At 47.2% G+C, this 15835-nt stretch overlaps 1 protein-coding gene across 1 annotated transcript in view; it reads right to left on the reverse strand.

Annotated features, from left to right (window-relative positions):
* The window catches only part of RRAGD (Ras related GTP binding D), a 41698-nt gene extending 28023 nt beyond the window's left edge, over positions 1-13675 (reverse strand). Inside the window, exon 1 of the mRNA XM_038554725.1 lies at positions 13306-13675. Coding sequence (XP_038410653.1) covers positions 13306-13441 — 136 coding nt within the window. The 5' untranslated portion in view covers positions 13442-13675. The remainder of the gene's footprint in view (positions 1-13305) is intronic.
* Between the last annotated feature and the right edge of the window lie 2160 nt (positions 13676-15835).

A 15835-nucleotide genomic window follows, 5' to 3' on the forward strand; every position in this document is an offset into this window, starting at 1 on the left:
CATATGACTTGGATGAATATCAAAATAATTATGCTGAGTGAAAGCCAGTTGAAAAAAAATCACACTCTGTGATTTCATTTACGTAAAGTTCTAAAAACTGTAAACTCATCTACAATGACAACTAGCAGATCAGGAGTTGCCTGGGAAATGGAAGAGGTAGTGAGAAGGGGTCAGAGGGAGAGACCTCGAAGGGGTATAAGAAAACTTTTGGGGGTGATGGATACATCCTTGGTTACGGTTTCATAGGTGTACACTTACGTCAAAACTTATCAAATAGATGTACTTAATTTTATGTCAAATATACCTCAATAGAGCTTTTTTATTTTTTTAAAGATTTTACCCATTTATTCATGACACACACACACACACACACACACACACACACACACGGGGGCGGGGGCAGAGACACAGGTAGAGGGAGAAGCAGGCTCCATGCAAGGAGCCCAAACCAGGACTCAATCCTGGATACCCAGGATCACGCCCTGGGCTGAAGGCGGCACTAAACCGCTGAGCCACCTGGGCTGCCCAACAGAGATTTTTAAAAAAAGATTTATTTAGAAAGAGAGAAAGAGAGAGCGTAAGAGAGGGGCAGAGGGAGAAGGAGAGAAATCCTCAAGCAGACCCCACTGAGCATGGAGCCTGACATAGGGCTCAAGCCTACGACCCTGAGATCATGACCTGAGCCGAAACCAAGAGTTGGTTGCTTAACCAACTGAGCCACCCAAGCGCCCCCTCAATACAGCTGTTTTAAGAAATGTATTCTCTGGGGCACCTGGCTGGCCCAGTCGGTAAAGCATAGACTCTTAATCTTGGGGTTTTGAGTTCAAGGCCCATGTTGAGTGCAGAGATTACTTTTAAAAAATTAGAAAGTGGGCAGCCCGGGTGGCTCAGCGGTTTGGCGCCTGCCTTCGGCCCAGGGTGTGATCCTGGAGACTCAGGATCGAGTCCCACGTCGGGCTTCCTGCATGGAGCCTGCTTCTCCCTCTGCCTGTGTCTATGCCTCTCTCTGTTTCTCTGTCTCTCTCATGAATAAAGAAAATCTTTAAAAAAAAAAAAAAGTTAGAAAGTAAATAAAAATAAAATAAAAGTTAAAAAAGAAAACCTAAGAAAAAATGTTTAAAAATGTATCCTCAAGGACAAAAATGGAAACCTCAAGAGCTATAGTTATTCTATTATCACCTCGCAAACAGTGTTAGATCAATGCAAAGAGTAGGGGAGAAATGCCCATGGGCAGTAGGAAGGAACTCAGCACATTACAAGAGTTATGAATGCAGACAAAGCAGCACAGGGTTTGGATGGGGATGATGGGTGTGGGGAGAAGGAGGCTCTCTGAGTGGAGCCCAAATGTAGGTGAAGGTAGAATGCCTTTTGTAGAACAGGGAAGTATGTGTGCAACGAAAACTCAGCAGCCATGTATGAAAGTACCTTCCTATGCCAGGTACTGTGCTAGGCACTCTCCACACCCCATCCTATTCAACTCTTTCAGGAATACATAGTGTTACATCCATCTCATAGGTAAAGAAATTTCAGGCTCAGGAAGGTTAAGTAACATTCAAACCGAGGGCTAGCCCATCCAAAATCTATGCATTCTGTTTCTGCTGCGCAACACAGCATCAACAATCCAATAGATATTGGATTGCGCAACAATCCAATCAAAGAAAGCAAAAGCTCATGTTAAATTATGTACAAGCACAAAAATATTTAAGTGTTTATACATGTCTTTATTTCTTCCCAATTTATACTGCTGGATGTCAGTGTAGATTTTATCTTCCTTAAGGTCTGCAAGCGTCTCTGCAGCATGACCATCCATGCTGGTGCCTTGGAGGACAGAATTCCTCCTCCTGGGAGAGTGGGAGGTGATGGAGGCCACTGTGTAGAGAGAAGGTGGTGTATTTGCACGTTATGTATATACACAGACTGGCTGGGAAGTGAGATGCACATGCTGCTACAACATACACACGTGGTTGGAAGTATTTCCTTCTCCCTGCCAAATTCAGGCACAGGCCACCAACGGTAAACTGCTGGGCAATGGTGAGCCAGATCAGCGAGGGTACCATCAACTCTGTGGAGACCCCTCAGACCCATGCAGATACATTTTACATTTAGCAGGTATGGACATGTGCCAGGTACCTTGCTAGGCATTTCTTAAACTTTTACCCCCTCCTCCTCAACATGATCTCTATCCCCCACCCCCCCAGCAATGAGGAGGTACAAGTCTGTTTTGCACCTGAGGAATCTGGGAGAAGGAACATGCCCAAGGTCACAGGGCTGGTATGTGGTGGAGTCCCCACCTAGGGCCTTAGCCAACAACCAGATGGCATTCAACAAAAACTGCAACAAAGAAAACAGAAGAGACTAGGAAATACCAGAGTACATCATGCATAGTAAGAGTACATACCACTAGCAAAACTCTTTTAGATTTACTTAGACATACATAGTGTTGATTCACAATATAAATGTTATTTGTTATGTGAACCACACTCAAAAGCACTTTGTTAACCACTGCTATTGACCAGAAGAGGTTTCTTATATCAGAGGACTACTGACAAAAGTCCCTCCTTTGGGGTGCCTGGCTGGCTCAGTCAGTAAAGCATATGACTCTTGATCTTGGGGTCATGAGTTTGAGCCTCACCTTGGGCACACAGATTACTTTAGAAAATAAATAAAATTTTTATTTATTTTTAAATATTTTTTTTCAAAGAATTTATTTATTCATGAGAGACAGAATGAGAAAGAGAGAGAGGCAGAGACATAGGCAGAGGGAGAAGCAGGCTCCATGCAGGAAGCCTGATGTGGGACTCCGGGATCACGCCCTGAGGCAAAGGCAGCCACTCAACCGCTTTTGTTTAGGCGTCCCTAAACAAAATTTTTTAAAAATTGATTTGCCATTACTCTCAAACACGATGGGCCTCTAGGGTCTGATACAGATCATGTGTATATATATATTTTTAAATCTCTCCTCTAATCCTCTCCCACCTCCCCTCACGCTTCTGAAACCTTGTGGGGTTTTTCAGAGACTCTCATCCCACTCTGGGAGTGATAGCAGGGAATGTACGTCAGGAAATGCAGCACCCAGCCTCCTATGGCTCCTCCAGCTGGCTCTCTCCACTAAACTTACCCTGTGCATCACCACTCGTTCAAGAACATCCTGAGCAAGGTGAAAGGAAGAGAATGAAGAATGAGAGCTGCAATAAAAGGACTAACACTTTAAAAAGAAAAAAAAAGAAAAGATCAGAAAGGAACCACAGGATTTGGGACTGGAGATGGCATCCAGGGAGGGCCCTTTAGAAGTGTCAGCGGGTGCTGGAGGAAGTTGCCGGGAGAGGTGAAATCTACCAGAGGGCAGTTTGTTCAGTTTCATAAAGGTTCCCTGATCCTCTGCCAAGTGTTAGACCGGGCTGAGCCAGGGGCTGCAGACACAAAGAAAGATTCATTCCTTAGTGATTAGAGGAGAAAATAGACAAGAAAAACTGACAATTACAATGCACTGCTATCGAGGTGTACGGGCTCAGAGAGAGGGCTCCCTGGAGAAAAATGTCTGAGTCTTAAAGAAAAGGAGGTGTGAAAGAGATGAACGAGGGGAAAGGTCGTGCCAGGAAGAGATTCTACCTTCCCTGGGGTTGAAGAAATGTAGTTTAAAGGCAAGAAAAGGCTGCACACTAGCCAGTGACTTCCTTCCCACAGCATTTTGAATAAAATCCAAACACTTTCTTTCCCCAGAAGGCCCTACAGAGGCTACCCTCTCATCCCCACTAGTTCCCTATCCTGTAACCACACTGACCTTCTGGTTCCTCACCTCTGGGTCTGGACCTGCTCCTCCCTCCACCTGACAGGCTTCCCTTAGCTTTCTTCCCATGCAGCCCAGCAGCAACTTTACCTCCTCTAGCTCAATCAGACCCCATCACCCTGTGTCTTCGGAATAGTACTTATTACTAGCGGCTCCTGAGTGGCTCAGTTGGTTAAGCCACCAATTCTTTATTTTGGCTCAGGTCATAATCTCAGGGTCATGATCTCAGAGTCCTGAGATCGAGCCCCGCATCTGGGCCCTTCACTGAGCAAGGAGTGCATGTGAGATGCTCTCCCTCTGCCCCTCCTCCTTCTCACTCTCTTTCAAATAAATCAATAAATCTTTTTAAAAATTAGTGCTTGTCACTATACAAAACTATCTTTTTACTTTACACTTTTGTCTTCTTGTCTGTTTACTTGTTTATTGTCTGTCCCACATATAGATAGGTAAATCACAAAGCATGTGGCATGAGTCCAAGAAGTATCAGTTGATAGAGGAGCCTGTTACCTCCATAGCAAACAAAAACTGCAACAAAGAAAACAGAAGGGACTGGGAAATACCAGAGTACATCATGCATAAGAGTACAAACTGCTAGCAAAACTCTTTCAAGTCTACCTAGACATATGTAGTGCTAGTTCACAATACAAACATATTTTTTACTGCAGACCACAGTCAAAAATATTTTGTTGACTCTGTCACCCTATGAATGAGATGCCAGGAAGTTCGGATTTTACTTTGAAAGCCATGAAGAGGGACGCCTGGGTGGCTCAGTGGTTGAGTATATGCCTTCAGCTCAGGGTGTGATCCCAGGATCCAGGATCAAGCTCTGCACTGGGCTCCCTGCACTGGGAGCCTGCTTCTCCTTCTGCTTATGTCTCTGCCTCTCTCTCTCTCTCTCTCTCTGTCTCTCATGATTAAATAAATAAATCTTAAAAAAAAAGTCATGAAGAAATCACTAAGAATTTTAGGGGAAACTAACATGTTCATTTTCACACTTCAAGAAGTTCACTCCAGAAACAGATCTCCTAGAGGGGGTCAGTATGGAGACAGGGAAGGGGTCTAGAGTAAGCCACTGTGGCATGAAAATTATACTGAGTGAAAGATATTGAAGTCCCTGAAATCCCTTATTTGCCTAAAGTAGAAGCAAAAGAACTCACTTGCCATAAATCTCCTTCCCAGAAGCAGCTCTAATCTTTTGGTGAAGACTGAAATTGAGACAGAAGTTGGCATCACACTCAAACAGACATGGTTCCCAAACTATCCTATCTCCCAGCTGTTCTCTTGTGCGCCCATTTATCTTTCCAAAAAGTCACTTGTTTTTTCCATAAATGCCCTTTCCCCAACTCCCTTCCAAGAAGTCATTCATTATCCCAGAACTGCCCCTCTGCCCCTCCCCATCCTCTATTAGGATAGTAATAAAGCCAGAATTCTGGAACGCCTGGGTGGCTCAGCAGTTGAGCCTTTGCCTTCAGCTCAGGGCATGATCCTGGAGTCCCGGGATCGAGTCCCACATCACCTCCCTGCATGGAGACTGCTTCTCCCTCTGCCTGTGTCTCTGCCTCTCTTTTTCTGTGTCTCTCATGAATAAATAAATACTTTTTTTTAAAAAAAAAGCCAGAATTCTAAACACTTTTTTTAAGTTTATTTATTTAAATAATCTCTACTGCCAACATGAGATCAAGAGTCGCATGCTTTTCCGACTCAGCCAGCCAGGCACCCCTCTAAACACCTGGTAAGTTGCATTTTCTGTGAACTCTCATGCATTAGTACATAATTAAATCTGGTTTTCTCTTGTTAATCCATCTTTTGTCAGTTTAATTTGCAGGCTCCCAATTCAGAACCTAAAAGAGTAAAGGAAAAGCTTTTCCTCCCCTGACAGCAATTCAGTTATTCTAGAACACAAATGAGAAATGAAAGGACTAATAAGGCACAGGCCATGGAAATGGTCAGAAGAAATGGATTTGTGAGTAGTCCAAATCAACTCAATAGTATTTAGTGATTCCCTGGACGCAGATGATGAGGGAGAAAGAAGCCCCAAGTTTCCAAGCTGGCAGACCATGCTAACAAGAGCCCGTTCACAAAGATGCCAAAGGGAAAGGGGCTGAATGGGTATTTGAAGTTGTGGAGTGTGGGGTGTTTGTCCACCTGCAGCTCAGGTGAGAGAAGGATCCAGGGCCTGGGAAGAACATGAGGTCACAGACAGGTTTGAAGAGGGAATGTAGGTTGCTGAGGAAGTCCATGCCTCAACTCCTGGTTTTCCCCTAATTTTGTTGTCTGAGGGTGAAGGCATTTTTGACAGGTTTTAGCTCTGGCCAGCATGAAACAGCTCAAACCAACCTGCTCCAACCTCTTATCGCCCAGCAGTTATCATTTACTGACCACCTGCATAGCATGTAGGGTCACCTCTAATCCTCAAATTGATAACATACATCCTTTACAGATGCAAAAACTGAGGCCTCAGTGCTTCCTACAGTAAACACTCCATAGATGTCCGCTGGGTGGGATAATGAAATGAAATGAATGAAAGTGACAAAGCAGAGTTTGAAGCTAAATTAACTGAAGCTTTAAAAAGAAATTTGATATCTGACATTGGCCCAGATCAGCACCTGAGTATCAAAAGTATGATCTTTATGCTTAGGTAGTTTATCTACTGTGGTCAGGGACACTGAACATAGCTTATCTATCTTGTACTGGGTCCTGTCAAGGACCAAATTTTCCAAACAGCCTAGCTTTGTAACTAGACTTCTGGAAATCCCAGGGAAACTCAATCATTCAAGGAACAGTATTATGGGGAAGGGCCATCTAACTGGACCTGCAGGTTAATTACTTCATCAGTAACTGGCAAATCCCTTTCAAAAATCAATAGGCCTTAGAAATATACAAGGAAGGGAAAGATGCATGGCACATGGCTGCCTAGGGGCCACACCAGACTGATCTGTGGGATGGGAATGTTCACAGCAAAGAACCAGGAATCAGGAAAATGGGAACTAAAGGCCTGACCAGGGTTGGCCTTACCTTCTTAAGCTCAAGCGGTCTCTCAGGAGAGAATGAGACATCATATGGAATGTACTTCATCGGGCAGCCCAGATGGCTCAGCGGTTTAGCACCGCCTTCAGCCCAGGGTGTGATCCTGGGGACCTGGGATCGAGTCCCACGTCGGGCTCCCTGCATGGAGCCTGCTTCTCCCCCTGCCTGTGTCTCTGCCTCTCTCTTTCTGTGTCTCTCATGAATAAGTAAATAAAATCTCTAAAAAAAAATGTACTTCATAAGTTCTGAAATACTATATAATCGAGAACTATTCTAATTAAGGAATGTTCTCCAAAAGGTGACACCTTTAAACAAGTCCAAAATGGGAAAACTAAACAGTTAATGAAAAGTTAGGATAATATGATGGCAGAGTGATGGTAAGCGGAATGGTTTAAATAGTACTGGATGGTGACAAACTGGGGTCCAAGTCCCAGCTCTGCCATGTACCAGCTGTGTGACCCCATACATGGCCCCTGGCCCATGAGTCTGTATATACACGTGCACCCCACCTTCCTTCCTTTCCTTCTCTTCCTTCCTTCCTTCCTTCCTTCCTTCCTTCTTTCTTTCTCTCTCTCTCTCTTTCTTTCCCCAGCCGAAGCCTAGGTAATGAGAGGTCTTTTTGTGGAATGTGGCTACAGTGAGAGACTCACACGGCCTTAAGGGAAAGTCAGAATTTCTTTGCTATTAGTATTCTGTTGTGTCACCACAGAAAGGCTTAAGTTTCTATTTATTTATGCTTTTAGGAAGAGGCCTCTGGTTTGTTTCTTTTTTTTTTTTAATTTTTATTTATTTATGATAGTCACAGAGAGAGAGAGAGAGAGAGAGAGAGAGAGAGAGAGAGGCAGAGACATAGGCAGAGGGAGAAGCAGGCTCCATGCACCGGGAGCCCCACGTGGGATTCGATCCCGGGTCTCCAGGATCGCGCCCTGGGCCAAAGGCAGGCACCAAACCGCTGCGCCACCCAGGGATCCCTGGTTTGTTTCTATTTGCAATATTATCTGTGGTCCTTTACATTTCTGATAAATAGAACTACTTATACATTCAAGACCCCAGGAGCTCAGGGGTACCTGACTGGTTCAGTTGGTGAAGCATGCCACTCTTGATCTCAGGGTCATGAGGCCTGAGATTGAGTGTAGAGCCTACTTAATTAAAAAAAAAAAAAGGCCCAGGAGCTCAGGGAGAAATTATATCATAAGTGGGAATTAAATATGAATGATAATACCATTAATAAAAGAATATGCAAAAATCATAAAGACTATTTGATCAGCTACTTAGTAAGAATTAAATGCAAACAACATATATTTTCAAAAGTATCAAAGATTTTGAAGGTGATTTTTATTTATACGTGAAGACCAAATCTCTCTCTATGAAATCCTTTCTCATCACACTGACAGGTCACTAAAAACAATTCCATATATGAATATTTCCTTAACATATATATTCAGTAACATTTCGAATGTGTTCTGATTTACTAATGTCCCTGAAAAAATGCAAAGTGTTCATGTGAACTTTTTTTAACAATCACTTTGACAGTGATCTAGGTTGGTTTTCTATGGTCCCCTACTTGTGCACTGAGAAACTGAGCTGGTGTCTGCCCCAGAGGTCTCCAAGAGGAGAAAGTCGACAGCATCCTGAACTATTTAGGACAGGAGTGAAAAACCCATTTGCTTGAGTGTCACAGCACCAGGGAAAGCCATTGTTACAAGACAGCTTGAAAGCTTTCACAGAAGAGGAGGAACAGAAAAATTAAAAAAAAAAAAAAGGTAAGGAACAGTAACAGAGGTAGAGAAGTAAGAAAAATAAGCAGGAAAGTGGCTGTGGTATGAAGTGAAATTGTGCCACCCACAACAGCTATGGGGGCCAAGGGACTGATTAAAGCAGATGGTAAACAGGGAGACATATAGTCAACTGGGGATCAACAAAGATGATCTTTCAAACTCAGAGCTACTGCCCTTATCCAGAACTCTAGAACTTAGCTTCTGCCTTTTTTAAAATCCCATCAGACTACCCTATAACTGTTCCAAAACAAAAATGGGAGAGATTTCTGATCAACGTATAGAATCAAGGATGCCTGGGTGGCTCAGGGGTTAAGTGCCTGCCTTTGGCCCAGGGCATGAGACCTGCCTGCATGGAGCCTGCTTCTCCCTCTGCCTGTGACTCTGCAGCTCTCTGTGTGTCTCTCATGAATAAATAAATAAAATCTTAAAAAAAAAGTATAGAATCAAGATTCTATGATACCCTGAATCACTAAAACATGTTTACAAAATATCTAATATAAAAATATGCTCCTAAGGTGCCCGGGTGGTGCAGCTGGTTGAGAGTTCAACCCCTGGTTTTCACTCAGGTTGTGATCTCAGGGTCAGGAGATCAACCCCTATGCTGGGCTCTGTGTGGAGTCTGATTAAGACCCTCTTTCTCTCTCCTGCTCCCTCTCTCCCCCTTCCCTACTCACATATTACATGTATTTAAACAAGCATCGTGGGGATCCCTGGGTGGCTCAGCAGTTTGGCGCCTGCCTTCGGCCCAGGGTGTGATCCTGGAGTCCGGGGATGGAGTCCCGCATCGGGCTGCCTGCATGGGGCCTGCTTCTCCCTCTGCCCATGTTTCTGCCCACCCCCCCCCCCCCATGTGTCTCTAATGGATAAATAAATAAAATCTTAAAAAAAATAAACAAGCATCGTGCCTAAGGTGTGACTTTGGTCACATCATTTTTACTGTTCTATATTTCATCTGACTCTTCTGTATCCTTGGATTTCCAGGGCCAGAGGGAAACCCAGGAGATTAGGCATAGCCAGGGCTGTAGTCAACCCAACTCTTTTTTTGGACAAGGGAGAATTACAAGGAAAGGGATTTGCATTTCCATGAACTTGACCCTCTCCTAAACCTTGCTCAGGTTTACCTTATGTTGTGGCTGCAGAAAAGTCCTGGCACCTCTGAGCCAAGTCTCACTATCAGAAGAAGGATGATCTATCTCTACTTACTCTCAGGGAACAATGAGAGGATGAATTCACTAATAATTTTAAATTACTTTAAGAAAAAAAAAAAGCTGACACTCATGATTAATAGATGCAAACTGGTAGTTTCACTGCATTTACACCCATCACGGAAGTATCACCCGCTGACAGTCAATTTTTCGTGCCTCCAGTAACCACCTAAACTGTCACTTCCTCAGACCCTAAGAGAGTTCACAGGCTACTATGGAAACAGGACCGCACCTTAACTGGACTGTGGATGATGAGCAGCTGTCTTAGCCAAGTTTCCCTCTAAAAATCGGGAGGAACTTTGGGGAAAAAAACAATTTCACTTTCTGATTATGATCTTTTAATTGCTTTCCTTGTGATTGCAGTTTTTAAGGCACAATAATTTACTAAAGATTTAAACTCCATGTGTCTAAAAACAATCATTATATTTGCTGCAATTGTTTTTAATGGCTTATTTATTGCCTCCACTCACTGGAGTTTTATCTGGAGTGAGGAGGTTGAAGGTGAAACTCACCTTATCTCTGATTAACTATATTCAAAGAGGGGTGGAGAGGTGCCCAAGTCTGTCCTTAACAGAGCTGCAGTGCCCGAGAACACTCCTACTATTCATAAATAAAATTTGGAGTGCAAGCCAGAGAAGCGCAATTTAAGTTTCACCTTAGTTGCACTAAGTTTTCAAATTCTGCACATTGTGGTAAAACTTACAAGTCCCTCAGTTTAAAAATAAGCTCAGAGGTTCCTTCTAAGGCTAAGGGAAATGAAATTTACACTATCCACTTTCAATCTACCTTTTTTTTTTTTTTTTTTTTGCACAGTTCCTGACAAACTCCTTTGCAACTGACCTGGTGATGCTAGTCAGGTCTGCATCCCACCTGCCAAAGTACATTTCTGAACCTCACGGAAAAAGCCCCAGGTCTCCACGAAGCAAAGGCATTAAATCAAGTCCATTAGGACGGTAAAGGGAGAAGGGAGTTCATTAGAGAAATACTTTGTTCATGCTTCAAAATGTACCATACCCACCTTTCCTCAGAGTAAAAAAAAAAGTCCCTTCCCCTCCACATTCCATTTCTCACTTTTGAGAGCAGGTAAATGTAAATTTTACCAAAAATAACACAGGATTCTAATGCAGTATATGCCCAGGGCCCATTAGAAATTGAGATGACCCTTTTGTGGCACCTGAGGTCCCAGGAATCAAAGTCACAACTCCTAGCCTCCACCCTCGTCTCAACTTCCCAGGACCATATCAGTTGGCATGACACGACAGTTGTCGCTAGAACTGCTGACTGAGGAGCCTATCTGCCACTCTAGAAAGTGAATGCTCTGATAAGAGACTCTGCATTCAGGCCTAAACCCCAAAATCAAAGCCAGGGATACATGGAAAAAACAGGAATCTGAGATAATAGAGGAAGGCTTCTGAGACCAGACCACCTACCTACAGCTGGCCCAGCTTCAGTAATGTCTGCAGGAACAAATAATCATTTGTCGCTCCTCTTACCACATAAATACACTCAATGCAAAAGCAAGATTCCAGGTTGATCCCAAGAACTCACGAGGGATGATTTCATTACTGAAGTAATGAAAAGCATCAGTTACAGACGAGTTTGCCTTTAGGTTAGGAGCAGTGGGGAGCATTCAAGACCAGGCTCTGGGGAAGCCCTTTGTTCAGGAAATCCCACCCCTCAGGCAAAGCTTTACTTTCATTTCAATTTCAAGTCCTCAAGTCAAATTTGAAAAGTGCCCCCTAAAAGAGCTGCAGAATAAGCAGGTCCTTTACTTTCCATGGAACATCTCAGGTCCCCAGAACAATTCTCAAATTACAGGGCTTTTCTTCCCAGATATAGTCTCTTTTCTTTTTCTTTTTTTAAAAGAATATCACACATGCACCCTATTGTGTGTCTACCATTTCAAATATCTTCCAAACATATCCCCATTCTGAATCTCTGGAGTCTTCTAAGAATCTAGAAGGAGCTAAGGAAAGCAATTTGAATAATACAAAGCGACTGAACAATTTAATTACCAAAGGTAGCCCCAGAGACTCCAACAAAAGGGTTGAAAGCCTTTATCTACAAAAACGTGGCCACGTGCTCAACTGTGGGACCAATTATGGGGAGTGCAGAAGAGAGAAGCACACAGGTGCACACACCAATTTAAGCAAATGGAGAATTAGCACAAATCCTCTGTGGAGACAGGACACTATGAAAAAGTGTGACTTAAAAAGCTTCTTTCTCATCTATCAGGCTCAAGATTTAGTTAACTTTCTTTTTTTTTTTTTTAAACTTTCTTCCCTTTCTGATTAATTGAAAGTAGCAGCTGGCGTATTTAAATCATGGGAAGCATCCTCCGCAGAGAGGCTTTGTATAGGAATTTTTAAGTTCAACGCGTTTTCAACAAAAGTTCTTCCAAATCACAAAGGTAGTTTTACCCCTCCCACAATTTCTTCAAAGTGAAATGTTGAGAAGTTAGTTCCTTCTTTAGCAAGCACACAGCTTTCATCTAAATGTTGTGTTTAACAGCCTCATTCTATTGACCTTCTCAAGTGACCTTACAATAAAAGACCTTTCCCCCTTGCTTTGGAGGCCAACAACAACAACAACAAAAAAAGATGAACCTTTCTGGAATCCCAAAAAACTCTCAACTTTCTTAGGCCTCAAGAATTTAAATACAGGACCCCCCCACCCCCACCCCCACCCCCACCCCCAGGCTGAACAATTGCTAAATCCCACTTCTTAAACAGGAAACAGAGTTTGCCTCTGGATGGCAACGCAGTTCCCCGCCCCTCGCTCGCTCAGGGGCAAGCGCTGCCATGCCCAGGTGGTGACACCGAGCAGAGATAAGGTGTCCTAACAACTCTATTTGCCTGGATGCCGGGGAGCCCGCGGCCGCTCGGCGACTCCCCCCCCCCCCACCTGCGCGCATCCCCCCGCGGCTCCACGGGTGCCCCCCACGCTGCAGACCCGGGCAGCCCGGGGACCCCTCCCGCGGCCACACGGGCTAAGACTGACACCCGCAGCTGCCTACGACCCTGCCAGTCACGCCGCCGCCGGCTGCCTTTTTTAGCCACGACATCTGACCAGGCTTCGACAGCAGCATCCAGGGAGAGGTCCCAGGGCGCGCCGGGCGGTCCCCTCCCATTCCCAACCCCCAGACCCTGCGGAGAGCTCGGGGTGAGGGTGGAGGAGGGACCAGCCGTGGAAGGGGCCGGAGAGGGCGCGTTCCTCGTGCCCCTGCGCTCCCCCCGCCCCCCGCTCTCTCCGCGGGTCCGGGGCCACCCTCCGCCGCCTGCACCCGGGATCCCCCATTTTGCAGCCCCCGGTCGCTCCTCGGGCGCCCCGCCCCGCCCCCGCCCCCACCCCACCTCCGCTCTCCGGGGTCCCCTCCAAGTCGGTGGCCCGCGCGCCCGGCCGGCCGGGGGGCTGGAAGACACAGGGGGCAGGGGCAGGGGCGGGCGCGGGCCGAGGGCGCGCGGGGCTGGGGGCCGGGCGGGGGCCGGGCGGGGGGCCCCGCGCTCACCTCCCTCCTCCGCCCCGCTGTCCGGGTCGGCGTCCGAGGAGTCGGGCCCGTCCCCGTAGTCCGCCAGCCCCACCAGCTCATCCTCCTCGTCGTCGTCCTCGTCCTCCGGCTGCGGCTTCCCCAGCACCTGGCTCATCGCTCCCACGGCCGGCCGGCCCGGGGGCGGCGGGGGTCCCTGGCGGGGGCCAAGCCTCCTTCCCCGCCGCTCGCAACCTCTCTCTCAATCGGGGTTTTGTCTGGAGGTTGGCGGGAGCCCGCGGAGGCAGGGCCGCGCGCCCCCCGCGGCGGTCGGCGTCCAGGTCCGGGGCTCGCGGTTCCCACCGCGCCCGGAGCCCCCCGCCCCGCCCCGCCCCGCCCGCCGGCGGAGGAGTCGGCCGGAGCGCGGCAGTTCCTCCCCGAGGAGCGAGAGAGAGACTGCGTGACCCGAGTCACCTGACACACACTGTCACTCACACACACACACACACACACACACACACACACACACACACACGCACACACACGCGGGCGCGCGCGCGCTTTCCCGGGCTCCGGCTGCGCTCCGCGGGGCCCCGGGCCGAGGCGGCGCGCGCAGGCCGGGGCGGGCGCGGGGGGCAGGGCGGCGCGCACCTCTCCACCTAAGCGGGAGCTCGCGGCGCACACGCCCCGGGCCGCGGGCTCCGGGCCGCTGCGCAGTCACCCACCGCGGCTGCGCGCCAGGGGCCCCCACGCGCGCCTCCTGCACGTGGTACCCGCCCAGGCCGGCGAGCCGGGGGCCTGCCCAACCCGGAACGTCTCCCCCTCCCCCCCACACCTCCAACTCACGCACCCGACCTCCTTCCCCAGGGTGCGTGGCCTGCTCCACTGTCAGCCTTGGAGAGGGTTCCGGTCCCGAGGCTGCCTCTTGCCTCTCCCCGACCCCAACACCGCTGCTGCGCCCGGGCCCCCACCCAGAGCAGCGTGCCTAGGACGCTGCATGGATGCTGAGGCTCCCCCGGGCAGAGAACTCCAGAGCAATGCACTGCAGAGGCTCAGTCTCCATGGCAATTGCCTTGCAGTGTGCGTTTATGGTTCAAAGTGCTTCCCACCAAGAATATTAAAAAAAAAAAAAAAAAAATCAGGCCTACCCAGATGTAAATGTTTCTTCAAAAAGGAAAGTGCCTCGTGGCTGCCTAGACTGAATAGTAATTCCTCTGCAGCATTTTGGAAAAGGTTGCAGGTGTACAACATGTTTAGAGGTTATTCGTGATCCCCACAACTGTCTCATTGTTTCGTAGACTGGGATCCCACATCTCAGAATGTTTCAAGCCTTGGGGTGGGGGGGTGAGGGGGGCAAGTCTCACATAGGAAGAGCAACAATGTGGGGGTGAAACTAAAACCTGCATTTCTCCACAAGCTTTTTATCACAGGACAGACTGTACCCACCCTTTCTGGATACTGCCAAAATCACGTGGATGAACTTCCTTCTGTCAAGCACAATAAGAAATAAACCAGCTGGCCAGCATGGTGATCCAGATCCTACAGGTGCCAACAGCGCAGCAGGTGGCGTGGGGGAGGAGGCAGGGAGCTGAGACTGCAGGCTCTTGGGGCCCAAGGGTGCTGCCTCTGTCAGAAACATTTATTGAGCACCTATTATATGCCAGGGGCTGAGCTAAGTGTGGGATGGAGGGCGGGTCCACCTACACAGTGTAGACAGTGTTCCTGACACTGTGTTCCTGACATAGAGGACCTCTCAGTTTAGCAAATCATAACTCAAGTCCTGAATTTTATAGTAGTTGTGTTAAAGGCAGATGTAGACACCTTGGAGGTGGCTGCTTCTGACTGGGAAGGTCTTCAGATTTTCCAAGTGGAGGAAGCATAACTTGATAGGACTGTATCAGTCAAGGTCCTTTCTAGGAGGAAAACAGATGGCAGGGAGAAAGATTTTAACTTATAGAAAGTTTTACATTAAGGGACTATTTACAGAGGCATGGGCAGGGTTCAGGGAATCAACACAGGGATTAGTAACAGTGTGAAGATACTATTAACCCTAAAATATTAGGAGGAAAGGAAAGGATCTGGAAGTACTGGACCGGGGGCACAAAATTGGAGCTCTAGATGATGAGAAAGCAGCCACTTTCAAAAGCACCTCACTGTCAGGGAGACAGTAATAGAAATATGCTGACATGTCTCTCCAACTGCCATTCTCCTAGAAGTGCCTCCCAGTGGCCAAACCCAGCTGGAAACCAGAGGGCAAGGAAGTCTAGAACCTAGTCCAGGATGCCTAGCACAGGGCAGATAGTGGGTCCCAGGCTGGGGCTGGAATAGGGGGCAAATAGCATAGCCAACAGAAGAAGGCTCTACTTGTTCTTATCAGAGGAAGTTACTCTAGGGGTAATTTTCCTGGCACATTTTCATCCATTTTATAAAAGGACGTCCCCAAGAGGAAGGAAGGAGTCTTCTCCCAGAGTAGATTTAACGACTTTCAGGTATCCCAGAACAAACCCACCAGCTTGAGAAGGACATTGAGCTGGCTTGATTCATACTGCAGACGGCTACTTATGGGGCCATA

This window comes from Canis lupus, chromosome 12 (assembly GCF_011100685.1).
Source record: "Canis lupus familiaris isolate Mischka breed German Shepherd chromosome 12, alternate assembly UU_Cfam_GSD_1.0, whole genome shotgun sequence".
Lineage (NCBI taxonomy): Eukaryota > Metazoa > Chordata > Mammalia > Carnivora > Canidae > Canis > Canis lupus.